The sequence below is a fragment of the Callospermophilus lateralis genome, chromosome 6 (genome assembly GCF_048772815.1).
Source record: "Callospermophilus lateralis isolate mCalLat2 chromosome 6, mCalLat2.hap1, whole genome shotgun sequence".
NCBI classification, from domain to species: Eukaryota; Metazoa; Chordata; class Mammalia; order Rodentia; family Sciuridae; genus Callospermophilus; species Callospermophilus lateralis.
In genome coordinates, this window is record NC_135310.1 from 54,827,208 (window position 1) to 54,854,236 (window position 27,029).

The 27,029-nt window shown below is 35.7% G+C and overlaps 2 protein-coding genes and 1 pseudogene across 6 annotated transcripts in view; 2 read left to right on the plus strand and 1 right to left on the minus strand.

Moving 5' to 3' along the window:
- Amd1 (adenosylmethionine decarboxylase 1) overlaps positions 1–27,029 on the minus strand; it is a 530,556-nt gene that overhangs the window by 108,548 nt on the left and 394,979 nt on the right. The window lies entirely within an intron of this gene.
- The window catches only part of Cdk19 (cyclin dependent kinase 19), a 159,031-nt gene that overhangs the window by 40,021 nt on the left and 91,981 nt on the right, over positions 1–27,029 (plus strand). For 4 of the 5 annotated variants that reach the window (XM_076858353.2, XM_076858356.2, XM_076858355.2 and 1 more), the window contains exon 2: positions 18,399–18,474. The exons of the other annotated variant lie outside the window; for it this stretch is intronic. In XM_076858353.2, the coding sequence (XP_076714468.1) occupies positions 18,399–18,474 (76 nt within the window). The remainder of the gene's footprint in view (positions 1–18,398; positions 18,475–27,029) is intronic. 5 annotated transcript variants of the gene reach the window in all.
- Positions 11,887–12,150, plus strand: LOC143402399 (small ribosomal subunit protein bS21m pseudogene; annotated as a pseudogene).

Genomic DNA, 27,029 nt, shown 5'->3' on the forward strand with positions numbered 1-27,029 from the left:
GATTTGACTTTATGATTGCTGTGCCTTGTTGATTAAAGTTTCAAGTAAGCTCTTCTCAAGGAATTTACTTTTTTCATTCCAATGGATATCAGAGACTGGATTGTAAAGGTTCAGTTGATTTGGGTTCTAAAAAGGACACTGTATTAGCAAAGAGACTGTATCACAGTTGTTAAGATCAACTAGGAAAAAACATGCAAAGATTACATTTTATTAGAAAACCTCAGTGGTTTAGGTTTGGTAGAATCTTTAGTGATGAAATATTAATACATTTAAAAGAGTTAATTTTGATATCTTGGTTATTCTCTTTTTTTGGTATTTGTTTTTCATTGATACTTACGACATAATACAGAGATTTCATGGATACTGAAATCTAAAAATGAAACTAGGGGCTGGGTTGGAGTCATAGCTCAGTGGTAGAGTATGTGCTTAAGCTTAGCCTTGTGTTCTATTCCCAGCACCAAAGGGAGAGCAGGTAGGGGGAGAACCAAAGGCATCAAGGTTATTGATTCAGTACTGTCTAATCTGATGATCTAGTTCTAGCTGATCTGATTATGCTAGATTTGAGAATAACAAAATATATTTTTTCTTCCTCTTTAGAAGGAAATAGTTGCTTCTTTTTAAAAATTTTTAAAAATTTATTGAGTTGTAGATGAACACACAGTGTCTTTAATTATTTTTATGTGGTACTGAGGATTTAACCCAGTGCCTCACACATGTGAGGCAAGTACTTTACCACAGAGCTACAGCCTCAGCCCCAAATAGTTGCTTCTTTTGGTGAATTTTTAGATGTGATTACTTTTTCAATAAAAATATTTTAGTGCAACATTGTCACTGTCATTTTGATTTCATTTTTTTCAGAAAATATAGCTATATAAAGATATTTTTTTGAGATGGGGTCTGACTATGTTGCCCAGCCTAGTCATTCAAGACATCTTTCTGCCTTGGCCTGTAGACTAGCTAGGGCTATAGGCAGTCACTACCACTTTTTGCAGTTGAAGTATATATTTTAAAAAAGGAAGTTCTCTAGATTTTCTTATTATTGGGGAATCATTTTTTTAGTTTGATTAAGACTAAGAAATTTATTTCAGTGCAACAGATGTTTATCCTACTAATTACAAGGTACTTTGTTAGTACCTATAGAATATTTAGAAATGAGTAAGTTCTCTTCCTCATTTGGGGGTGGGTTAAGGAGTGTGGTTCAATTCCAATTAATTATAATAAAAGAGTATGGAAAGTCCTTTACAGAGTTTTGAGCAAAATACTTGCTCTATTAGAGATGGTCTTGTAAAATGTTATCAGCTATCAAATCTGATGAATTCCTTTTCATTCTCTTCTATTTGATCTTCCCATTTTTTGACCTTAATTTTTGATTCTACATCCTCCCACCTGCTTTGGGTGATGGGGATCTGAACCTAAGGCTTTGCATGTGCTGAGCAAGTACTCTACCACTGAGACCACTGAGCTATATCTCCAGCCCCAAATTTCTGGTTATACAAACAACCCTTTATTGTCCCTACCCATCCCCAGTGCTGGGGTTGCTTTTTTATTTGACATGTTTGCCCACTTACCTTTTAATACTTGTTCCTTGACTTCTCTATATCACTATCTTAACAGTTTTTCTCTTTAACTCTTCAATTGCTTCTTATTCAGTTTTTAAAATCAAGTTTGTTAAAGCAGAAAAGTTGAACTTTAGACAATGAACACCCATTTATCTTCTGCTTAGAGTCATCCATTGTTATCTTTCTATATTTGTGTTATATCTCTGAATATTTATGTTGTTATTGAACCATTTGAAATTAACTTGCAGATGTTATGATGTCATCTCCAAGAACTTGAATCTATATCTATACAAATAAAACATTTTTTCTGTATAATCATACCATTATCCTACATTTGAGACATTTAATAGAATAAAAATTAGGAAATAAATTATCCATAATATCTTAATATTATGTAATATCTAGTTCATATTTAAATTTTGTTAGTTGTCCTACAAATAAACTTTTATAATGGCTTTTATTTGAACCACAGTCCATTCAAGATTTTGATGCATGTCCTTTTGTTTTTTTGTTTTGAGTTTCTTTTAATTTAGATTATCTCCACATTCCTCATTTCTTATGACTGTTTCATTTTTTTCAAGGGGCCAAACCAGTTTTCTAAGAGTATTCCATATCCAGTTTGTGGGATAGCTGGTTATCATTATGGACTTTTAATAGTTTCTTTTTCTGTAACCTGTTGAAGGCTGATGATTACTAGAGAAGACTTTCCAACCCCTATGGCATGGATCCTGTGAATGGGTTGTAGGTCCTATTATTCTCTAAATTCTTTACAAACTAATGGGATTTGGAGCAGTAGAAACTTATGGATACCATCACCTCTGTTGGTCTTTTTATGCAGGTGTTCAGGTACAGGTAATAACATCATGTGAATGCCATTATGTGAAAGAGGTTTAAGAGCATTGGTTACCATCCTTCACCCTTTTCTTCTGTTCTTTCTCTTTATGATCACATTTATTTACTACTATTACTTCTTATTTTTTTTTTTTTGGTGATACTGAGGACTGAATCCAGGGGTACTGTATCAGTGAGCTACATCCCCTGTCCTTTTTAAAAAAAGTTTATCTTAAGAAAGGGTCTCATTGACTTGCCCATTCTGGCCTTGAATTTATGATCCTCCTACCTCATCAGCCTCTTGAGTGGTTGAGATTATAGGCATGTGTCACCTTGCTCTGCATTTCTTTAGCTTTAACAGTTACTGGTATAATTTTTTTTTCAACTCCATTTCTGTTATTTCTTATCTAGTAGCCAGTTGAGAGTCAACATGTCCAAAAGGAATATATTTCTCTTTGTATTTTTTTATTTATGCATCATAATTATACATAGTAATTGGGTTCTTTTTTAATTTATTTTTTATTTGTTCTAATCAGTTATACATGACAGCAGAATATTCTTTGATTCATTTTACACAAATGTAGTGCAATTATTTACTTCTGGTTGTACAAGAAGTAGGGTTACATCATTTGTGCAGTCATACATGTTTCTAGGGTAATGATGTCTGTCTCATTCAACCATTTTTTCTACCCCCATGTTCTCTCCCTTCTCCTCCCTCCCCTTTGCCCAATCCAAAGTTCCTCCATTCCTCCCATGTCCCCACCCCCCCCCCCCATCCCCACTATGGATCAGTATCCACTTATCAGAGAAAACATTCAGCCTTTGGTTTTGGGGGATTGGCTTACTTCACTTAGCATAAGATTCTCCACCTGCATGCATTTACCTGCAAATACCATGATTTTATTTTCTTTTAATGCTGAGTAGTATTTCCTTTTGTATATATACCACAGTTTCTTTATCCATTGATCTATTGAAGGGCATCTGAGTTAGTCTCACAATTTAGCTATTGTGAATTGTCCTGCTATAAACATTGATGTGGCTGTGTCCCTGTAGTATGCTGTTTTTAAGTGCTTTAGGTATAGACCTAGGAGTGGGTCAAAAGGTGGTTCCATTCCCAATTTTCCAAGGAATTTCCATACTGCTTTCCATATTGGTTGCACCATTTTGCTGTCCCACCAGCAGTGTATGAGTGTGCCTTTTCCCCCACATTGTCGCCAACACTTATTGTTTTTATTCTTAATAGCTGCTATTCTGACTGGAGTGAGATGAAATCTTAGAGTAGTTTTGATTTGCATTTCTCTAATTGCTAGAATGTTGAACATTTTTTCATATATTTATTGATTGATTGTATATCATCTTTTGAGAAGTGTCTGTTCAGTTCCTTATCCCATTTATTGATTAGGTTATTTGTTTTTAGGGGGTTAAGATTTTTTAGTTCTTTATATATTCTGGAGATAAGTGCTCTATCTGATGTGTGTGTGGTAAAAATTTGCTCCCATTCTGTAGGCTCTCTATTCACCTCATTGATTGTTTCTTTTGCTGAGAAGAAGCTTTTTAATTTGAATCCATCCCATTTATTGATTCTTGATTTTATTTCTTTTGTTTTAGGAGTTTTGTTAAGGAAGTTGGGGCTTAATTAAACATGATGAAGATTAGGCCCTACTTTTCCTTCTGTTAGGGATAGGAGCTCTGAGTTCATTTTGACAAAATCATATATGCAAGGAATTTGATTACAACCATTTACCTGCAAATGCCATTATTTCATTCTTCTTTATGACTGAGTAAAACTCCACTGTGTATATACACCCCATTTTTTTAGTCCATTCATGTATTGACAGGCAACTGGGGTGATTCCATAATTTGGATATTGTGAATTGTGCTGCTATAAACATTGAAGTACTAGGTACTATCTTATGTTAGATCTTTTGGATGAACACCAAGGAGTGGACTAGCTAGGTCATATGGTTCCATTTCTAGTTTTTTAAGGAATCTCCATGTTGCTTTCCAGAGTGGTTGTACTAATTTGCAGTCTCATCAATAATGTGATAGTGTACCTTTTTCCCCACATCCTTGCCAGCATTTATATTATTTATGTTCTTTTTTAAAAATATTTATTTTTTAGGTGTAGATGGATACAACACAGTACCTTTATTTTTTTGTGGTGCTGAGGATTGAACCCGGGTCCCGCTTGTGCGAGGCAAGCGCTCTACTGCTAAGCCACAATCCCAGCCCAATTTATGTTCTTGATAATTGCCATTCTGACTGGAGCGAGAGGAAATCTTAGTGTAATTTTGATTTGCATTTCCCTAATTGCAAGAGATGTTGAACATTTTTTTCACATTTGTTAGTCATCTGTAAGAAATTTGTTTAGTTCTTTTGCCCACTTAAATTGATTGAGCAATGTTTTTTTTTTTTGATATTTAGGTTCTTCATATATTTGTATATATTTGGGTTCTTTATATATATTCTTCATATATTCTGGATTTTTTTGGTGGTGCTGGGCAATGAACTCAGGGCCTTGTGCATGTGAGACAAGCAGTCTATCAATTGAGCTATATCCGTAGCCCTATATTCTGCATAATAGTCTCCTGTCTGAGGAGTAGCTGGCAAAGATTTTCTCCCATTTCATAGACTCCCTCTTCACTCTCTTAATCATTTCTGTTGCTATGTAGAAGCTTTTTAATTTGATGGCATCCCACTTACTGATTCTTGGTTTTATTTCTTCAGCTTTGGGGGTCTTTTTGAGGAAGTTGGTGCCTGCACCTATACCTTATGTTTTCTTCTAGTAGTTTTAAGTTTTCTTGCCTTATTTTAAAAAAAATATTTAGTTATAGGTGAACACTTTATTTTATTTTATTCTTATGTGGTGCTAGGGATCGAACCCAGTGCCTCATGCATGTAGGTAAGCGCTCTAGCTCTGAGCCACAACCCCAGCCCTCTTGTCTTAATTTTTAGTCCATTTTTATTTGACTTTTTATGGTATGTGAAAAATAGTGATATTAATTCATTCTTCTGTATATATGGATAACAAGTTTTCCCAGCAGCATTTGTTAAGTAGGTTGTCTTTTCTTCAACATATATTTTTTTGGCGCCTCTGTCAAGGATCAGATGGCTGCATAAAATTGCGTTTGTCTCTGTGTCTTCTATTTTATTCCATTGGTTTTCATGTCTCTTTTGATGCTAATACCATTCTGTTTTTGCTATTGTAGCTCTGTAATATAATTTGAGATTGGGTATTGTGATCCCTCCTGCATCACTTTTCTTGTTTGGAATTGCTTTGGCTATTTTGGGTCTCTTCTTCCAAATGAATTTTAGGACTGTTTCTTTTAGGTCTGTGAAGAATGTTGTAAGTATTTTGATTAGGACTGCATTGGATATGCATATTACTTTTGGTAATATGCCCATTTTGACTATATTAATTCTGCCTAACCAAGAACATGGGAGGTATTTGTATCTTCTGAGATCCTCTTCAATTTCTTCCTTCAGTGTTCTGTTTTCTCCTCCGTGGTAAGATTAATTCCCAGGTATTTTTTTTTTTTTTTTTAGGCTATTGTGAAAGTGGTGGTTTTCCTGATTTTTTCTCATCTGAATCACTGTTGGACTATAGAAAACTGTTGATTAATGAGTATTGATCTTGTATTCTGCTACTTTGCTAAATTCATTTGTCATTTCTAGAAGTCTTCTAATGGGATTTTTTGGGTCTTCTGTTTGTAGGATCATGTCATCAGCAAACAACGATAGTGTGACTTCTTCTTTTCCAATTCATATGCTCCTAATTCCTTCTCTTGCCTGATTGCCCTGGCTAGAGTTTTGAGAAACTGTCTGCAAACTGGCTCATAATCTCTCTCTCTCTCTCTCTCTCTCTCCCCCCTCTCCCCTCTCCCCTCTCCCCTCTCCCCTCTCCCCTCTCCCTCTCCCTCTCCCACCTCATCCCCCTTCCTCCCTCCTTCCTTTTTCCTCTCTCTTTCCCTCTCCCCCCTTTCCTTCCTGCGCGCATGCGCACACACATGTATGTATATCAAATTTTGTTTGGTGACCTTAATTTCACTGAGACAATACTCTGGAAACCTTAGTCATCTTAAGGTGTTTAGCTGACTGTCTGCCATAGAACCATATATGTATACATGTATATTAACGTTGATTTGTCAAATATTTTTCAAATGCTTACAATGTAACCAAATATATTTGCAGTAGATTATTCCATTTCTGGAATGTGCCTTGGATTCATTCCCTTCACTCCTACTACATTTTTCTTTAATTTTGGCCCTCATCAACCCTCCCCAAACCATTACAGTGATTCCTTATATGTAGCTTTAAAACCTCTGATTCATCCGGAATACTACTGCTTATCAAGAGTATCTGTTTAATCATATGTCTCTCTTGTTGAGAAACCTCTGATGGCTTCCTGTTATAGGGGTAAAATGCCAACTTCAGGTTTACCACACAAAACTATGCTTATTTTATATTCTTTGTTCTTTTTTCTAGCTTTGTGTTCTAACTGTACCTGTCTTCTGCCTTTTTCTTGAATATAGCATGGATTTTAATCTTAAAACTTTGTACATTTCTGCCCTGTCCCCTCTTCTGTAAGAAATTCTGCTCATCTCTTAAGGTCCACTTGGATGTGTCCTTTGAAAATTATTTACCGGATAGCCCTTTCTTTCTGGTGTTCTACCAAACTAAGCCCTTCTTTCCATATTTTAATCTCATGCACTTTGCATATATATAGCACCTATTAGAGTATCCCTTGCTTTTGTCTCTATAAAGATTCACAAGGGAATCAGCTCCTTCTTTCTCCTGTTCTCAGAGTCCAGTACCAGTGCTTGGCACACAGTGTGTGCTGAAAAAAATGTGTCTGAAAAAAATGTCTTGCATCTCTTATCTATAGCAAGTAGGTTTGACTTGAGATTCACGAATTCTCCAAGTTAGATATTTTATACAAAAATTTGGTTATACTAAATATTTGCTAATGATTTACATTCTGTTAAAATAAATCACTTATTTGTTTTAAGTTTAACACTTGGGATGCCTGGATCTTAAGGATTACTGCAGATAAGTTTATTTTAATTTCACTAATTCCTGAGAATTAAGAATTTGACATTTTTAGAATTAAAATTCAAAATTATTGATAATTTGTAATGTAGTTACCAATGCAATGTTGAATTTGAGATTTTAGAAGTACATTGATGGTTCAAATAGTTTTTGAATGAAAAGTAAGAAGTTCGGGAAATATCAACATATCCTGATAAGAGTGAAGTGTTATTATACCACTGATGAGATACATTGGTATGTGAATTGAATTCAGTGAATTGTTTTTCTTTAAAATGAATTATAGCTCTCCATTTAATATATGGTTGTATACAGTGGCACACACCTATAATCCCAGTGTCTTGGGAGGCTGAGGCAGGAGGATTGCAGATTTGTTGAGAGCCACAGTTTAGTTGCAATGACGCCTGGCATTTTGCTAGAGGGAATGGTTGAAAGGTGACCCTGCTCCAGGAATAGGGCGGCTCTGGGATTAGGGCGGATCCTGCTGGGAATAGGGCGGCTCCAGGATTAGGATGGATCCTGCTGCCTCGGGCACCCACTACTTTGGAGTTGAGTTCTCGAAGGTTCAGGAAAATTGGCTCGCGCAGCCCAGTAGAGGGAGTGTATTCCCGGGAAGTGTGTGTAGAGTGCCAGTGAGAGTTCAGGAATAAAGAGTTGCTGTTTGAACCTACAAGGCTTTGTGGCGGCTCGGTTATTTTGTGCCCAGATAGACTGCCGGCACAGATTTGAGGCCAGCCTGGTCAATTAAGTGAGATTTGGCCTCAAAATAGAGTAAAAAGGACTGGTGATGTAACTCAGTGGTAAAAGTGCCCCTAGGTTCAATCCCCACTACCCAAAATAAAAATTTTTAAGAGATGGCTGTATAAAAATGTTATCATTTCTCTGGTTAAGGTTGTCATTCACCTTTAGACAAAGGGGAAACTTCACCCATCTTCAGAACCATCCTCACCATCACATACAGAAGACTCAGAAATGTTCTTTTTGGGAGGAGGGAATCCTGGGTAATGAACCTAGGGTTGCTTTACCACTGAGTTAAATCCCCAGTCTTTTAAAATTTTTTATTTTGAGACAGGGTCTTATTAAATTGCTGAGGGTCTTGCTGAGAAATTTGTGATCCTTCTGCCTCAGACTCATGAGTTGCTGGGATTATAGGAATGTACCACCATGCCCAGCTTCAAAAGTGACTTTTTAATTTTTTATTTTATTAATTTTTTTATATATGACAGCAGAATGCATTATAATTATGTTATACATATAGAGCACAATTTTTCATATCTCTGGTTGTATCAGAAGTATCTTTTTAATCCATTATTTATTCTCCTCTGCTGCTATTCTAAATTAATCTTTCATCTTCATTTATCTGGATGTTTGATTCAACCTATCAAATATTTACTTTACCACAAGTTTTTCTCTGTAATTATTACCAGTTATTTTTTTCTGAGAAAGAATTTGTGATTGTATCTTGTCTTTCTAAAAACTTTTGGCTCCACACTGTTTACATAAGTTCAAACTTCTTTGTAGAGCTCCCATGGTTCCTTTCCTTTCTTTACTTTTCTAACCTCCGGTCTTACTGAATACCTTACTGAATATGTTGCTTTTTTTCCTTATACCATGGGTATCTACCTGGAATTTTCTGACATCCTCATCTCTTTTCTGCCTGGGGAATACCTCCCTTAAAGGCATGATTTATGGAGTTACTTTCCTTAAAGCTCAAAAGGAATTATTGGTTACATAATCTCTGTTCCTGCTTGCACCTCTCTTGTGGGTAGAAAGCATATCAGAGTTACTTGTTTGTATTTCTTATTCACCCAGAATTTCCTTCCAGTTGAATTATGAACTCCCTTATATTGAGGTAGTCACTCTCTAATTTTGTTCATCCCTAGAGTTTGGCACAGTGTTGGGGACGCATAAAATGAACTCAGTAGTTTGTTAATTGGTATAAAATAACGAGGCTCTTCTGTTTTTATTAGAAACAAAAAAGGATTTTAATCTTCTTACTTTGCAGACTTTTCTTTCTTTTTTGATACCAGGCATGGAATCCAGGGCGCTTAACCACTGACCACATCCCCAACCCTCTTTATTTTTTTTTTACTTTGAGATGAGGTCTTGCTAAGTTGCTTGGGGCCTTGCTAAGTGGCTGAGGCTGGCTTTGAATTTGGATCCTCCTGCCTCAGCCTGCTGAGCAGCTGGGATTACAGGTCTATGTAAACGTACGGGGCTTCATATTTTTTTTTAATAAAATATATACGTTTTATTTGTTCTAATTAGTTTTGCATCACAGTAGACTGCATTTTGACACTTCTTACATAAATGGTATATAACTGCTTATTCATCTGGTTGTACATGATGTGGAGTTACACTAGTCATATATTCATATATCAGATTCATTCTACTTTCTTTCCCATTTCCACCCTCCTCCCCTTCTTTTTATTTAATGAACTTCTATTCTTACCTCCCCTACTCCCATATTGTGTGTTAGCATCTGTATATTAGGAGAACATTCAGCCTTTGTTTTTTTTGGGATTGGCTTATTTCACTTAGCATGATATTCTCCAACTCCATCCATTTACTGGCAAGTGTCATAAATTCATTTTTCTTTATAGCTGAGTAATATTCCGTTGTGTATATGTACCACATTTTCTTTATCCATTTATTTTTTGAAGGGTGCCTCGGTTGATTTTATAGTTTAGCTATTGTGAATTAAATTGATGTAAACACTGATGTGGGTGCCTCACTAGAGTATGCTGATTTTAAGGTTCCATTGTATGTTTTCTGAGGAATCTCCATACTGCTTTCCAGAGTGATTGCAACAATTTGCAGTCCCACCAGCAATGTATGAGTGTACTTTTGTCCCCACATCCTTGCCAACATCTATTGTTACTTGTATTCTTGATTATTGCCATTCTGACTGGAGTGAGATGGAATCTAAGTGTAGTTTTGATTTGCATTTTTCAAATGCTGGAGATGTTGAACATTTTTTCATGTATTTGTTGGCCGATTGTATTTCTTCTATTGCAAAGTGTCTGTTCAGTTCCTTTGCCCATTTATTGATTGGATTATTTGGTGGTTTTTTTTTTGGTGTTTTTAATATATCCTTTATATATTAATACTCTGAGGTGCGTATTATATATTAATACTCTATTCTTTTTTCCCCATTCTTAGGCTCTGTATTAACATTTTTTATTGTTTCCTTGGCTGTGAAGAAGTTTTTTTTTGTTTGATTCCATTCCATTTATTGATTCTTGATTTTACTTCTTGTGAGTTAGAAGTCTTGTTAGGGAAGTCAGTTCCTAAGCTGACATGGTGGAGATTTGGGCTTGCTTTTTCTTCTATTAGGCACAGGGTCTCTGTTCTAGTGCCTAAGTCTTTGATACACTTTGAATTGAATTTTGTGCAGGGTGAGAGATTGGGGTTTAATTTCATTTTGCTACATATGGATTTCCAGTTTTACCAGTACCGTTTATTGAAGAGGCTATCTTTTCTCCAATGTATGTTTTTGGTGCCTTTGTCTAGTATGAGATAACTGTATTTATGTGGGTTTGTCTTATGTGGGTTCTTCTGTTCTCTACCATTGGCATACTATCTGTTTTGGTGCCAATACCATTCTGTTTTTGTTACTATGGCTCTGTAATATAATTTAAGGTCTGGTATTGTGATGCCTCTTGCTTCATTTTTCTTGCTAAGGATTGCTTTGACTATTTTGGGCTTCTTGTTTTTCCAGATGAATGTCATGACTGCTTTTTCTGTTTCTATAAAGAAAGCCATTGTAATTTTAATAGGAATTGTATTAAATCTGTATGACGCTTTTGGTAATAAGGCCATTTGACAATGTTAATTCTGCCTATCCAAGAACATTAGAGATCTTTCCATCTTGTAAGGTCTTCTTCAGTTTCTTTCTTTAGTGTTCTTTATCTTTCATTGTATAGGTTTTCCATCTCTTTTGTTACATTGATTCCCAAATGTTTTTATTATATTTTGAGGCTATTGTGAAGGGGATGGTTTTTCTAATTTCTCTTTTAGTGGATTAATCCATGATGTATAGGGATGTAATTGATTTTTGGGTGTTAATTTTATATCCTGATACTTTGCTGAATTCATTTATGAGTTCTGGAGGCTTTCTGGTGGAGATTTTGGTGTTCTAAATATAAAATCTTAGGCTGGGGGTCAGGCGTGTTGTGAGGGTGCCAGATGAGGGACTTCCTCCGCATTGGGGAAATCTGGTAGGGCCTGGGGAGGGCCGGGTCTGCACAGCGGCCTCCTCCCCAATGCCCAGCAGACTCCTTGTCCAGTCACTGCCCTAACCCTCCACTGGGTGGTGAGCGGTAGCTGGGACCTGCTGTGCACCTCTGCCCCGACTGTTCCCCCATGCCCGGCGACACGGTCTCGGTGGCGAAGCTTTCCCTCGGTTTTCTCGGGTCCTCCTAAAGAATGAAGACTTAAATCCAAGGTCATGGCAAAGCACCTGAAGTTCATTGCTGGGACTGTGATGGTACACGAAGGGAACGTGGAAGGTGCATAAAGGACCCTGAACAGAATCCTCAGCTTGGATGGGCTCATTGAGGACATTAAACAACGAAGATACTATGAGAAACCTTGCCGCAAGCGACAGCAGGAAAGCTATGAAACCTTCAGGCGGATCTACAACATGGAAATGGCTCGAAAGATCAACTTTTTGATGCGAAAGAGTTGGGCAGATCCATGGCAGGGCTGCTGAGACTAGGATAGGAGACTCACATCCAGTTTGTCTCCACCTTTCTCTATAATAATAAACTCAAATGGACTATATGCAAGAAAACTTGCATGTAGAGAAGCAACCCCACTGGTCAGCAGTAGACTGTCTTTCTTATTAAGTGAAAGCGAAACAGTCCAAAAGTAGTCTAGGAGTAGAATGGTGGTGGTTAGGGAAGGAGGCTATCAGCTATTGTTTAATGGGTTTAGAGTGTCAGTTTGCAAGTCTGAAAACATTCTGAAGAATAGATGGTGATGATTGCCAAAAAAAGTGAATGTAGGTAATGCCACTGGTTATACACTTTAATAGTTTAAAAATGGTAATTTTTGTAAAAGTATTTACAATAAGTATGTTTAATTCTAGGGTAGGTAAGGAAAATTTCCAAACTCTGGTGGGACATATACCTACCATATTCTGTCCACTTTTATGAACCCAAAGCAAAATCTTATTGGAAAAGCATCAGTTACTTTTTACTGAGCTACTCCCCCATCCCTGTTCAACCATTGAACTGAGAGGAGAGGAATTATGTATGTATTTGGAATAAATCTGCTTCTAAAATACCTTAACAGTAGGCTGGAGTGTTGGAATCCTTTCCCAGAGCAATAAAAGACAAGTTTAACATCAAAAAAAAAAAAAAATATATATATATAAAATCATGTCATCAGCAAATAGGGATAGTTTTGAGTTCTTCTTTCCCTATTCTTTTTTTTTTTTAAGAGAGAGTGAGAGAGGGGGAGAGAGAGAGAGAGAGAATTTTTAATATTTATTTTTTAGTTATCGGCGGACACAACATCTTTGTTTTGTATGTGGTGCTGAGGATCGAACCCAGGCCGCACGCATGCCAGGTAAGCGCGCTACCGCTTGAGCCACATCCCCAGCCCCTTCTTTCCCTATTCTTATCCCTTTAAATTCTTCCTTCTGTCTAATTGCTCTAGTAAGATTTTCAAGGATTATGTTGAATAGAAGAGAGAGAGAGGGCATCCTTCTCTTGTTTTTAGAGGGAATGCTTTCAATTTTTCTTCATTTAGAATGACATTGGTCTTGGATTTAGCTTTTACAATGTTGAGTTATGTTCCAACTATCTCTAGTTTTTCTAGTGTTTTGAACATGAAGGGCTGCTGTATTTTGTCAAATGCTTTCTCTGTATCTGTTGAGATGATCATATGATTCTTTGTTAAAATCTATTAATGTGATTAATTACATTTATTAATTTCCATATGTTGAACCAATCTTGTCCTTCAACAGATAGTGCTGGGAGAACTGTATATCCATATGCAACAAAATGAAATTCAACCCCTGTCTCTCACCATGCACAAAACTCAACTCAAAGTGGATCAAGGACCTAGGAATTATACCAGAGACCCTGCGCCTAATAGAAGAAAAAGTAGGCCCAAGTCTCCATCATGTCATAATAGGCCCCAACTTCCTTAATAAGACTCCTATAGTGCAAGAATTAAAATCAAGAATCAATAAATGAGTGGATTCAAACTGAAAAGCTTCTTCTCAGCAAAAGAAACAAATCAATGAGGTGAATAGAGAGCCTACAGAATGGGAGCAAATTTTTAACACACGCACATAGCTAGAGCACTAATCTCCAGAATATATAAAGAACTCAAAAATCTTAACCCCCCCCAAAAACAAATAACCCAATCAATAAATGGGCTAAGGAACTGAACAGACACTTCTCAGAAGATGATATACAATCAATCAACAAATATATGAAAAAATGTTCAACATCTCTAGCAATTAGAGAAATTCATATCAAAACTAAAGATTTCATCTCACTCCAGCCAGAATAGCAGCTATTAAGAATACAAACAAGGGGCTGAGGTTGTGGCTCAGAGGTAGAGCACTTGCTTAGCATGTGTGAGGCACTGGGTTTGATCCTCAGCACCACATAAAAATAAAATATTGTGTCCACCTACAACTAAAAAAATATATTTTTTAAAAAGAATACAAACAATAATAAGTGTTGGTGAGGATTTGTGGTGGGACAGCAAAATGGTGTATTCAATATGGAAAGCAGTATGGAGATTCCTTGGAAAACTGGGAATGGAACCACTTTTTGACCCAGCTATCTTACTTCTCAATCTATACCCAAAAGTTGTAAATTCTTTTAGTTTTTGTTTATCATGGAAGGTTTTTATTTCATCTTTAAATCTGAAGCTTAATTTTGCTGGATATAGGATTCTTGGTTGGCATCTATTTTATTTCAGAGCTTTGTATATGTTATTCCAGGACCTCTTAGCTTTGAGGTTCTGGGTGGCTTCATCTTTTTCTAAAATTTCTTTTTCTGACTTTTTTGTTTGCTATAGGTTCTTCAGACCAGAGATAGTTCAGTGTTGACCTGGATACCTCCTAGAGTATTGCTAGGAGCTGGAGATCCTTGGGTTAATCTAATTATGATTATAACAAGAGAGGTTTGAGCTACCACTAAAAATATTTGTGTATGGTGGCTGCTGAATGGTGTATTATCTTGCTACAGTTCTCTTGGAGCTGGGCATCTAGTTTGGACCTTACTGAAGAGTGTAAGGTCATGTTTTCCATTAAACTAGTTCCCAGTATTTCACTCGGGAGATTTTTCTACTGAACTTGGTTCTCTGTACTTGAGAAATTCTCTGAATTACCTTTAAATTCTACATTGAGCGTAGTTTTCTGCCTAGGATTGTTTTCACTTAAGATGGTAATTTCTACTCTTTGTACAAATAGGTACTTATTTTTCTATTATCTTTAGAATTGTTTGCATCAAGAATTTTCCAGAACATAGTGTCTCAGATGGAAAACTTAATAGAATCACAGTTTCTGCTTAATATTTTTTTCTTTTTTCATTGTGACAAGTGAGAGTGAAGTTTGCATGGTATTGATACACATTATGGACAAATAGGAAACATGCCTTAAATTTAAAAAATTCACTATAGTATATAGCTATGTTTTTACTACAAATATGTATACATACACACATGTATGTAAATTTTAATCCTGTACTTTTACTTATTAAACTTATTGGATTATTTTTATGATTCCTTTTCTGTAGTTATGCTATTTAATGAACATTAAAATGTAAAAAGCAATTTTCCTAAAACTGTATTCGTTTTGTTTCTCTTCTTGTCTTTTAAAATAGAGTTAGGGAAGAATTAAGGTGTCCTCTAAAAATCAAACTGTCATAGCAGGGCAGGACAGGTTTGCCTGCTTTTCCACACTTGTCATATAAAAGAAAACATTATGATACTTAATATTACACGTACCTGAAACATCCAAGCTGTGTGGTATGAAATACTGCTATTACATGGAAGAACTCCTGGAAAGGGACACTGACATTGGATAAGAGCAGTAAACCTTCCCTACCCCATGTACCTTAGTTATTGAAATATTTCTGAATATGTGGTAAAGGGGACACATCTTTAGTCTTTATACTAAAGTATTAGCCTCTGCCCTCAAATTAGTATTCACATGTTTCATTCAGGAGATGTTTCTGCTTGAGTTCCATATACCCTCTGGGACCTTACTGTTTCACACGGTGAATTTCAGAGGTGCCACATCACCATTTACCATATGGCAGTATACAAAAGAGAAATAGTAATGATATATGTACTACTTTATTCTCCATTTAAAAACTGTGGAATTTAAAATTGCAGATTTTTTAGTATTGATTTAACAGATGGAAGTTATATTTAAACTTATTAAGTGAAATAATTACTGGGTTCATTCCTTGTTCCTATCCATATAATTCAGAATAAGAGGCCTATGCTTCAGTCTATCCTGCTCAAGCTTTCAAATTCCTTTGACAGTCTGGATGTGAAATTCAAAAGCCATTAATGTGATGTGTTAATTTTGCACTTTTTGACTTACTGCAAAAAAATCGTATAGTTTCCATAGCAACGATATCCTATCCAGATTGTGTAATATTCTTTACAGTATTAAAAATAAAACTATGCAATTACATGAGCTTCTGGAGCTCTTCATTTAGGGAAACAGGGAATTGAAATATTTCTGTTGAAAAATATGATCACTTATGAAAAATTTGTCAGAAAGCTTTTATAATTTTGTTTTAAGAACTTATTAAACTTAATAAGAGATACCTGGTAGTTAATTTACTTGTTAAATGTATAATCTGTACATTTTAAGCATTGTGTCAGAGTATCTCAGGCATAGGTGCTGTCACACACGTACTTGGCTTTTATTATATTTGGTTACCTGCTGTTTATGCTTTTTTGAGACTTCTGAGTGATCTGAAGAAATAGGAAGCATTATGGAGAAAAGAGAAAAAATGATCACTTAAGCTTTCCCTGATTTTTGACTTTGGTCTTTAAAACATGCCCAAACTCTCACTTTGAAAATATTAGAGATTATCCTAGTAGTTGATTATTTCCAGAATATTAAATTATTTTGATTCCTCCATTCTAGTTTTTTTTTTGTGTGTGTGTGGGGGGAGTGACACCAGGGATTGAACTCAGGGAGGGACATTTGACCACTGAGTCACATCCCTAGCCCTATTTTGTATATTATTAGTGATGGGGTCTAACTGAGTTGCTTAGTGCCTTGCTAAATTGCTGAGGCTGGCTTTGAATTACTTAGTGCTTGGGTTGACTTAATTTCCTATATCTTAACACAATTGTTTTTAATTTTTGTATTATCTCCAACATATGTATAGATGTATATATATTTCTATATAACATAATTTGTGCATTTTCTTAGTGGTGTATGGTAGACATTTACATGTTTCTAATGACCATAGCCATCATTTTAATAATTATATCACAGACCATCCTTTTTTTTTTTTTTTTTTTGGGGTACTGAGATTGAACTCAGGGACTCTTAACCACTGAGTCACATCCCCAGCCATTTTTATTTTTTTTTTATTTTGAGACAGGGTCTCACTAAATTGCTTAGGGCCTCAGCCTCCCAAGTCACTGGGATTACAGGCATGTGCCACATGTCATGGCTACAGTCCATCCTTTTGACATATCTGGGGTATTTTCTGTTTATCAAAATGCTGCTTATTTGCTGAATGGCATATCTTGGAAGAAAAATGTCCATGATTTTCACGTTGACTATGACTATTTTATAATTTCTTATACAATGAAATCATTTCCCCAAAACATAGGCGATTGTGATAATCTTTAAAATGCATGCAAAAATATGCTTTTAAAGCATGTTATGTTTTTAAAGCATCGGCTAGTAAACACAGTGAAATGAGGAGAATAGTTATATAGGACAAATTTGGCATTATTTTGGCATTTTAATGCATCCATTATGTCCTGATGATACCTTGCTGAGGCTCTACTCCAAAGACAAAATTTGGAGGGCGTGAATTATGCCCCTGTTATTAGAACAATGCTGTATATGATCTGTAGTTCCAGCATTCAGCTGGGGTCCTTGTGTATTTTTGGTGTTAGTGTCTCAAAGATACTTTATTCACCAGCTGCTCATCTGATGTTGGTTCTATGGGTTTGTATCATCATTATTGAATTCCTAGTTACTCTGATTAACTACTAGGAATTCCGAGATCCCTAATCCTTTTTCTATTGTTTGCAAAACCAACGGTAACTACTGAGTTTCTTATAGAGTTTCCTGAGAAATGAGATGTTGGTGGCTATGTTTTGAAGTCTTAAGGGCTTTTGGTTGGGGTCTTAGAGCTTTTGAATATCCTTTATTCTAGGTGAGACTCAGTTTTCTAGGTGAGAACAGGTTCCTTGTCCTGTGAATGCTTTTTATACTATGAAATTACTTTAAATGACTCTGGGAGTTTATGTCTATCAGTTATTTTTTTAGTGAATGTTTATAACAGAATGCTTTCATAGACTTCAGATAATTAAGACAGGAGTAGAATTATCTTGCAATATGTTTGAGTTTATATTTATTCTTGTTTACTCTTCAAAACTAGTGCTGTGTTTAGTATCCTATTCTGTTCAGTTTTGAATTTTGTGTTTTGGCTCTGTCTGGTATTTTCATTATGACATGAATTGCTTTTTTAATTTCTTATTTCTGTAGTTGAAATATTATCAAAAATAATAAGTGAGGAGCTGGGGATATAGCTCAGTGGGTAGAGTGCTTGCCTCACATGCACAAGGCCCTGGGTTTAATCCCCAGCACTAAAAAAAAAAGTGATGCACGGCATAGTGGCTACATATCTCCGAGAAACTACATGCATTCCTGTTGTTTTTGTAGTTACAATTTTGAGTCTGAAAGTAATATATGAAAAAATAAAAAAATTTGTTTTTGTTCATGTGCAGAAAAGATGAAAAGGAATATGCGTTGAAGCAAATCGAAGGCACAGGAATATCCATGTCGGCTTGTAGAGAGATTGCAGTAAGTGGATATAAATACAGTTGCTTATCTTATTATTGATATTGGGTGATGATTTGTTGTAATCTGAGTATAATGTATACAATACATAGTTATTTCACAGATGTTAGTTTAAGGATGTTTTATATTAAGATGAGAAAATTTGTATAAAGTTAAAATTATTTGAAAGTTGTCTTTGAACATTCTCTTAATGATATTTAGGATATTATAATCTTAGAAATACTGAACAAAATAATGATTCAATTAAAATTATCTTAGAACATGATTATTTTAATTAATAATTCCCTATAGTTTTAGGATTGTTATTTTTATGTAGGGAAAGGAGTCATATTATTATATCTTATGCATTTAAAATTTTTAGGAAATATATAACTTAGTGATAGATTTTACTAGTTGCCAGAAAAGATTATCATAATAATCCTTTAAATAAAGATAGTTCCTTTTTTGTCTTACTATGACAAATTAATACCTATGCAATTGAGAAATGATTATCTCTTAACAGTACCTAACATTTGCTGGGTGCTTTTAAGTTCATTTAATTTTCACCACAGTCCTATGAAATAAGTACTTTTAATATCGCCCTTTTAAAAAAGTTATTTTACTTTTTTTTAAAAATAACTTTCTATTTCAAACCAAAGGGATTTTTTTTAAAGAGAGAGAGAGAATTTTTTTTTAATATTTATTTTTTAGTTCTCGGCGGACACAAATATCTTTGTTTGTATGTGGTGCTGAGGATTGAACCCAGGCCGCATGCATGCCAGACGAGTGCGCTACTGCTTGAGCCACATCCCCAGCCCTATTTTAGTTCTTGATAAACCTTTATTTTGTTTATTTATATGTGGTGCTGAGAATCAAACCTGTTGTCTCACACATGCCAGCAAGTTTGCTACCCCTGAGCCACAGCCACAGCCCTAGCCCTTAATATCCCCTTTTTACAAATCAGAAAACAGACAAAACGGTAGAAGGAATAATATGATAATACTTTATTTTAGTTCTTCAGCGGAGATTGCTAATTAGGGTATTATTATGATATTACATGTTAGAAACTTTTATCTCCAAATTGTTAAATTCTTAAATATTTAATTGTTATTTAGTAATTTTTCAATAATTGTTTATATTGTTCATGTCTGTTAGAAATTTCTACCTCTAGTAACTATTACATATATTACCAATAGTTCCACATTTCTGCTTTACTCATATGGAAACACTCCTTCATCACTCTTAGTCTGGCAAGAAGTCTGCTTGAAATTAGAATTAGATGTCTGTTTGTCTAACTGTCTAAGTTAGTAGTGAGTCTTAGTCCCCTTCTCTGTGAAGGGAACTATGAAGTCCTTCCAAATCATAAATTTTTAAATTAAATGAATAAATAGAACTTTAAAAATTCCATTAGTTATCCATGATGCTAAGTTTGCTTTACAGTATAAGTTTATTGTTGGAAACTTTCAGTTTGGTGGTTTTTCATTACTTCTGAAGCGATTTTATAGTGTCCTATCAGAATAAGTATTTGATAAGTAATTTGTTGTTCCTTAAAATTCTTACACATTATCATATCAACAATGTAAATATCATTGGTGTATTATTTTGCTGTGTTAGAATACTATATAATTTAGAAAAGCATTTTTTAGCCTTTCCTTCCATGAGTCAGTTTGGTAAATAGCTGGAATTTAATGTATTGATTAATGGGAAATGAAAACTCAATTGTAGATGTTCTTTTTTTCTTTTTTTTTTTTTTTTTGGTTGTTGGTGCTAGGGATTGAACCCAGGGCCTTGGGCCTTGTGCATGTGAGGCAAGCATTCTACCAACTGAGCTATCCCCAGCCCTGGAGATGTCCTTTTTGAACAGATACTTCTGTGTGCTGAGGAATCCACAGGTGTTTATATCTTAATGTAAATTTGGAGGTTATAGAGAAACTAAACTATTAAAGTCATTCACAGCCTTCATATTTTTTTTAATATTTTTTTTTTTTTTTTACTTTTTGGCGGACACAACATCTTTTGTTTGTAGGTGGTGCTGAGGATTGAACCCGGGCCACATGCATGCCAGGCGAGCGCGCTACCGCTTGAGCCACATCCCCAGCCCAGCCTTTTTATTTTTATTGAGAGCTTGCCTAATAGAACTTTATAAAGTATGTAGTTTCTATATTAAAGAATTTTATCACCACTTGAAATATTTAGTCCCAGTGTGATAGGATTTTTTTTTTTTTAAAGAGAGAGAGAGAGAGAGAGAGAGAGAGAGAGAGAATTTTAATATTTATTTATTTTTTTTAGTTCTTGGCGGACACAACATCTTTGTTTGTATGTGGTGCTGAGGATCGAACCCGGGCCGCACGCATGCCAGGCGAGCGCGCTACTGCTTGAGCCACATCCCCAGCCCCTGTGATAGGAATTTTGACAAAATTTTATTTAGTACATTGCTATGCATGTACATCTTATATATTCAGTACACTAACACAGTTATATAATGATTGTTTTATACATACTTCCTTTTTTTAGGGGTGGGGGTTAGCTTTCATGTCTCTGTGACCAAAATAACTGACAAGAAAAGCTTAGAGGAGGAACAGTTTATTTGGGACTCACAGTTTCAGAAGTCTCAGTCCACAGATGGCTGTTTTCATTGCTCTGGGTCTAAGGTGAGAGCACATTGTGGATTAAGGGCCTGGAGGTGGTGTCAGGAAGCAGAGAGAGAAGGAGGAGAAATGGCCATAGGGAGAATGCCTGGAATGTCCGAAGTCCTGAAAGTCTCCTCTTGGTATTTATAGAGCAGGTGTACTAGAAATAAATTATGTTTTTATTTTATTTTCATGTTGGGATGTATTTCTTTATTCTTTATCCTTACCTAGAACTCCTTCATGTTTGGAGTGTATTTTTTTTTTTTTTTTGAACTGTCAACCCACTGTCTTCAGGACAGTGATTTCTGATGACAAATCAACTGTTAATTTGAGAATTTCTTATACATGAGGAGATTTTTCCTTGCCAATTTTAAGATTAATAATGAAAAATAAAATACTGTAAGAGTTTGGGGGGAGTTTGTTGTTTTCTTAGGATTTTGGGAACTGATACAAGGTAAACAAATGCATAGGGAGGAATAATGTGGCAGCGTTTTTCATTTCCCAAGAGCTAAAAGAGAATCAGGAAGCAAATGGAATCACCAGTCTTATGTTATGGTGTTTCTGTCTGCCTTACTATATGTTAGGTCATGAGTCTCTTGAAACGTGTGTGTGTGTGTGTAGTTGTAGTATGTGTGTGTGTGTGTGTGTGTGTGTGTGTAGTTGTAGTATATTTTTGTAGTATATTCAATCTGTGTTTCCTATGAGAAGACTAAGTGGTAATTTTCAGTAGGTGATGTAAATACTTATTGCCATCATTATTGGAAAAGAGGTGGGCCATGTAGATTTATGGGGTTTTGTATAAAGGTGACAAAAGTGAGATGGAACAATTTGAAAGAGACATTGGCTGTACTCACCAATTGTGTGTGTGTGTGTGTGTGTGTGTGTGTGTGTGTGTGTGTGTTTTATGGTGAGGGAAGATGGGATGGTGTGTAACCCACTCATGGATGTAGCTGAAAACTTTCTCTCTTTCCCCACTTTTTGGGAATAGACTAGTTGGCTGTTGGTAGTGACTTTAGGCAACCGTGTGTGGTTGCTACAACTCCCTTGCTTATAAAGAATTGGTGAGTTATTATTGAAGAGTTGGCTTTCTGCTGTGTTAGTGTACTTCCATACTAAGGAAAATCAGTGGAGTTCTAAAAATTATCAACTTTGTATTCTTGCTCTAATTAATTAGATTTAATTGGCTATCAATTCGCTGAATTTAGTTTATTTTTCTCTTGAATAACATTGAAGCAAAATTGCAATAGTTACATAAATACAGAGTGAAAGACTGAATATAAATCTGATACTGTTTATGTGAAGAGCTTAACTTAGAACCTGAGCATAAATGTGCAATAAATGGTTGTTGTTACTATTATTTTTTGTAAATTTTTTTTTTAGTTGTAGGTGGACACAGTACTTTTATTAATTTATTTATGTGGTGGTGAGGATCAAACCCAGTGCCTTACACATGCAAGGAGAGAACTTTACCACTGAGCCACAACCCCAGCTCCTGTTGTTACTATTATGATTGGTAATAATCTTTTCCTAGTTAAACTCTAATTAAACAAAATTTTTAGCTGAATGTGCTTCCCCTGTGGTCAAAGTAAATCAGTTTTAAAACTCTCTCTCTATATATTTTTTTGTTACTGGGGATTGAATTCGGACACTCAACCACTCAGCCACATCCCCAGCCCTATTTTTTATTTTATTTAGAGACAGGGTCTGAGTTGCTTATCGCCTCGTCATTGCTGAGTCTGGCTTTGAACCCATGATCCTCCTGTCTCAGCCTCCCTAGCAGCTGGGAATTACAGGTGTGCGCCACTGAACCTGGCAAGACTATAAATTTAATTAAGTTTAAAGTATTTTTTTTTATTATAGTATTGTAGTTATACATAGTCGTTGGGTTCCTTTTGACAAAATCATACATGCAAGGAATTTTATTTCAATCCCCATCTTCCCTTTTCCTGTTCTTCTCCCTCCCCCTATTCTCCTTCTTCTACTCTATATTGATCTTCCTTTCACTCCTTTATTTATTTACATATTTTTGATTGGTATTTTCTACATATATGTGAAGCTGAAATTCCCTTGGTAACATTTATATGTGTGAATAACATGATTTTGTTAAATTCATTCCATATTTTCTCCCATTCCTGTCCTTCCTTCTTTACTCCACCTTCTCTACTTTCTATACCACTGATCTTCTCTATATACTTATGATATTTGATCCCACCTCTCCCCACTGCTGCCTTCTTCCCTTATTTTGCTCTGATGTCCATATATGAGAGAACACATTTGACCCTTGATTTTGTGAGTCTGACTTATTTCAGTTGCATGATATTCTCCCATTTTCATCTATTTACCAACAAGTGCCATTATTTCATTTTTCTTTATGGTTGCATAAAACTCCATTGTGTGTATATACCACATTTACTTAGTCTGTTCATCTATTGGTCTATTCATTTATTTTTTTTAAAAATGTATTTCTTATAGAAGATACTAAGCTATGAAATTTAACATAAACTGGTAACCCTAGAGACATTGAAATGGGAACAAAATCATTTTTTTTTAAAAAAGAAATATGTCTTTGTTTCAGATTGTAAAGTGGGAAATAACTTGGATTTGGATTCATGTAGACTTGGGGCTCTATTTGGACTCCATCATTACTCCTGCACTCTTAGACAAGTTGTTACTAGTTCCAGGACCTATTTTCGAGGTAGCTATAGAGATGAAGATTTTAAAGGGGAATTGTATATATCTTGATTTACTTGCAGGGTTGGCATTACCAAGAAAGTAGACCTTATGTGCCGCAGTCTGGCTGGGCACAAAATAACCAAGCCATCACACACCTTGTAGATTCAAACAGCAACTCTTTATTCTCGAACTGTCACCGGCACTCTACACGCACGTTCTGGGGAATATCCACACACTCCACCGGGCTCTGCATACCAAATACTCTCAGAACCCCGTGAGAACTCCATGGGAATTCCAGGAGCGGGCGCCTGAGGCAGCAGGATAAGCCCTATTCCCATCAGGATCCACCTGGAACCGCCTTATTCCCAGCAGGATCCACCCTAAACCCGGATTCACCCTGGTCCTTGAGCAGGGTCACCTTTCTCAAACATTTATGCAATGTCACTGCAAATGACCTGGGTCCAAGGCAAGCCCATTTCCACAATGGCGAGTCCTCCCTCTAAGCAACATTGGGTAGGCTGACAAGGAAATTGCCATGCGTCATTCCTACTTGGCTATGGCTCTCAGCACTTATGTTAGTGTACAGATTGATCAGATTCTCAGAACTCCATGAGCTTCATTTTCCTTGCTAATGTTCCAAGTCATTCTTAGCCTATAACCAGAATATTAGCTCAATCTCATGAAATGTTTTGACAAAGCAGTTCTTTCTAAACATGTTCGAGAGCCTTATAAATTGTACTCTGTAAACAGGTACAAATATTATGTGTCAAAATTTACAAATATGCAAACTCTTCCCAGAAAATCTTAAATAAACCAGTGACTTATCATGGTTATCTTGGGCTTTATATTCCTGACATGTGAATACATATCCCCATAATACATGTCCTATAGGTTAAGAAGATAAGCACTACTTTAGGTAACCCCAGCATTCTCTTTCCACACTTCAGGGGTATACCTGAGACAGTACCATTCTTGATTCTGAAGCAGCCAGAAGTACTTCTGAGTATTTTACAACTCTATAAATGTTCTGCACTGGAGGAGCAGGATGGATGGTTTGAGGAGGAGATTAGTTGTATAGATTTTTCTGGTCTGGGTACCTGTTGTCATATAAATGCTGCTGGAAATGCTTGTTTTGTCAAACAGGATGACTTCTGTCTTGGCTATTGTCCAGTACTCCTATCCTTAGTCGAGAAAGAGATAAAATAAAAAGTGGTATGCATAGAAAAGAAAAAAAGGGGGATCCTGTGAGTGCTTAGGAGGGAGGACTGCCTGTGAGAGCCGAGTCTGACTTGCATATATTTTAGCAGTATATATTACATATAACCCCTTGGGTTGCAATGTGGATAGTTTCTATTTTTATTTTAGGTTTGTTCTTTAAACCACTTATTCTGATTACTTGGGTTTAGATTTAACTATCTTTCCATGTACAATATGGATTCTTCATTGTTGTTTTTTGATTTAATAAGAATTATTAATCCCATATGCCAATTCTGAGTATAACTTATCTAATTTCTGAACCCAAGTTTCTTTATGTTTGACATGGGATAATAGTACCTAGCCTCACAGTATTGTAGTAAGGATAAGTTAAAGTACATAAACCTTTTGGCTCCTAATCAGCTCTCAGTGAAGGTTAGTTTTTTCCTCCTTTCTTTTTAAAAAAATTTTTAAAGTTATAGAGGGACATAGTATCTTTATTTTTATGTGGTGCTGAGGATCGAACCCAGTGCCTCACCTGTGTAAGGTAAATGTTTTGCCTCCGAGCTACAACCTCAGCCCCTCCTCCTTTCTTTTAAGTTGAATTTGTTAGTAGGATGGAAAGATAAATTGAGGATGGGTTTAGATGAAATCAGTACTAAAAAGAGGTCTGCTAAATACTTCTTTTAAACTTCAATACTTTGTTGTCTTTGCTAAGTTATTCCACCCCCACCCCCCACATAATGATGGGATTTGTTACATATCTGTACATGCACACAATATAACAGTATAATTTGACCAATATCACTTCCCAGCACTTCTCTCTTCTCTCTTCTCTGCTAAATTATTTTTAAAATGTGCTGTAGCAGAAAGTACATATGTTTCCTCCAAATATATCAGTAGATTAGCAGAGATTTATTATGAATTTTTTTTAAACACTTGCTGAGGCAATATAGAACATTATTTTCAGAAATATCGAAGTTGTTTTAAGCCAGTTTTTGAAACATGCAGTGCGTTCTCCCTCAGGAAACTTGGATATAAATGGTACCCAGGTTATCAGTTTGCCCAAGCTATTATGATCTGAATGCAGGGTAGTATCTCTACTTTTTTTCATTTGCTAATAATTGCCTTGTGGCATAATATGTAGTCTGTTTTGGAGAAGGATTCATGTGATGCTTAGAGGAAAGTGTATTCACTCATTGATGGATGATATTCAATATAAGTCTGATAATTCACTCAGGTGACTAAGTTTTGGTTGTTTCATATTATAGTTTGTAAGGACCACTTGTAACTTGTTTCTATGGTGAAGTGCATTATTTATCTCTAATTTTAAATTTTTTATTTCTTTATTTGGTGTGGCAGTTGAATTCAGGGCTTTGAACATGCTAAGCATATGCTCTGCCACTGAGCTACAATCTCAAATGGGAAATTGGTATTTAGAATTATTGTCTTTTTATTTTCTTAATTATTATTATTTTTAGTTGTAGGTGAACACAATATCTTTCTTTTCTTCTTATGTGGTGCTGAGGATCGAACCTAGTGTGAGGCAAGCACTCTACCACTGAGCTGCAACTTCAGCCCCTTTTTTTTTGTTTTTGAGACAGGTTCTCATAGGTTGCTTACAGCCTTGCTAAGTTGCCGAGGCTGGCTTTGAACCTGTGAGCCTCCTGTGACAGCCTCTCAAGCTGCTGAGATAATAGGTGTGTGCCATAAAACCTGGCACCTTGTCATAGTTTTAGAAATGGTTCTACAAATTCAACAGGTCCAGGTCACTAGCTGGTGTCTGAGGTATCGGACACTAGAATAGAGATTGGAAAAATTAGCCAAAGCATTAGGGGTTTTTATAGCAACCAGGAGTGAGAGAGATTTAAAAAAATTTTTTTTTAAATCCAAGTAGTGAGGATTGGGAGCTATGACTTTGCCAGAAAAAAAGATGAGGGAGGGGATAATGAAGCACTAGGAAGGCTCAGTGACCAGAAAGTAGAGTTTTATGTGTAATCAGGAATGAAGGTATGTACCTAGTCAATTGCTATTTTAAATCAGTGGAGAGAGCTATTAGACAAGGTAATGTCAAGTGATATG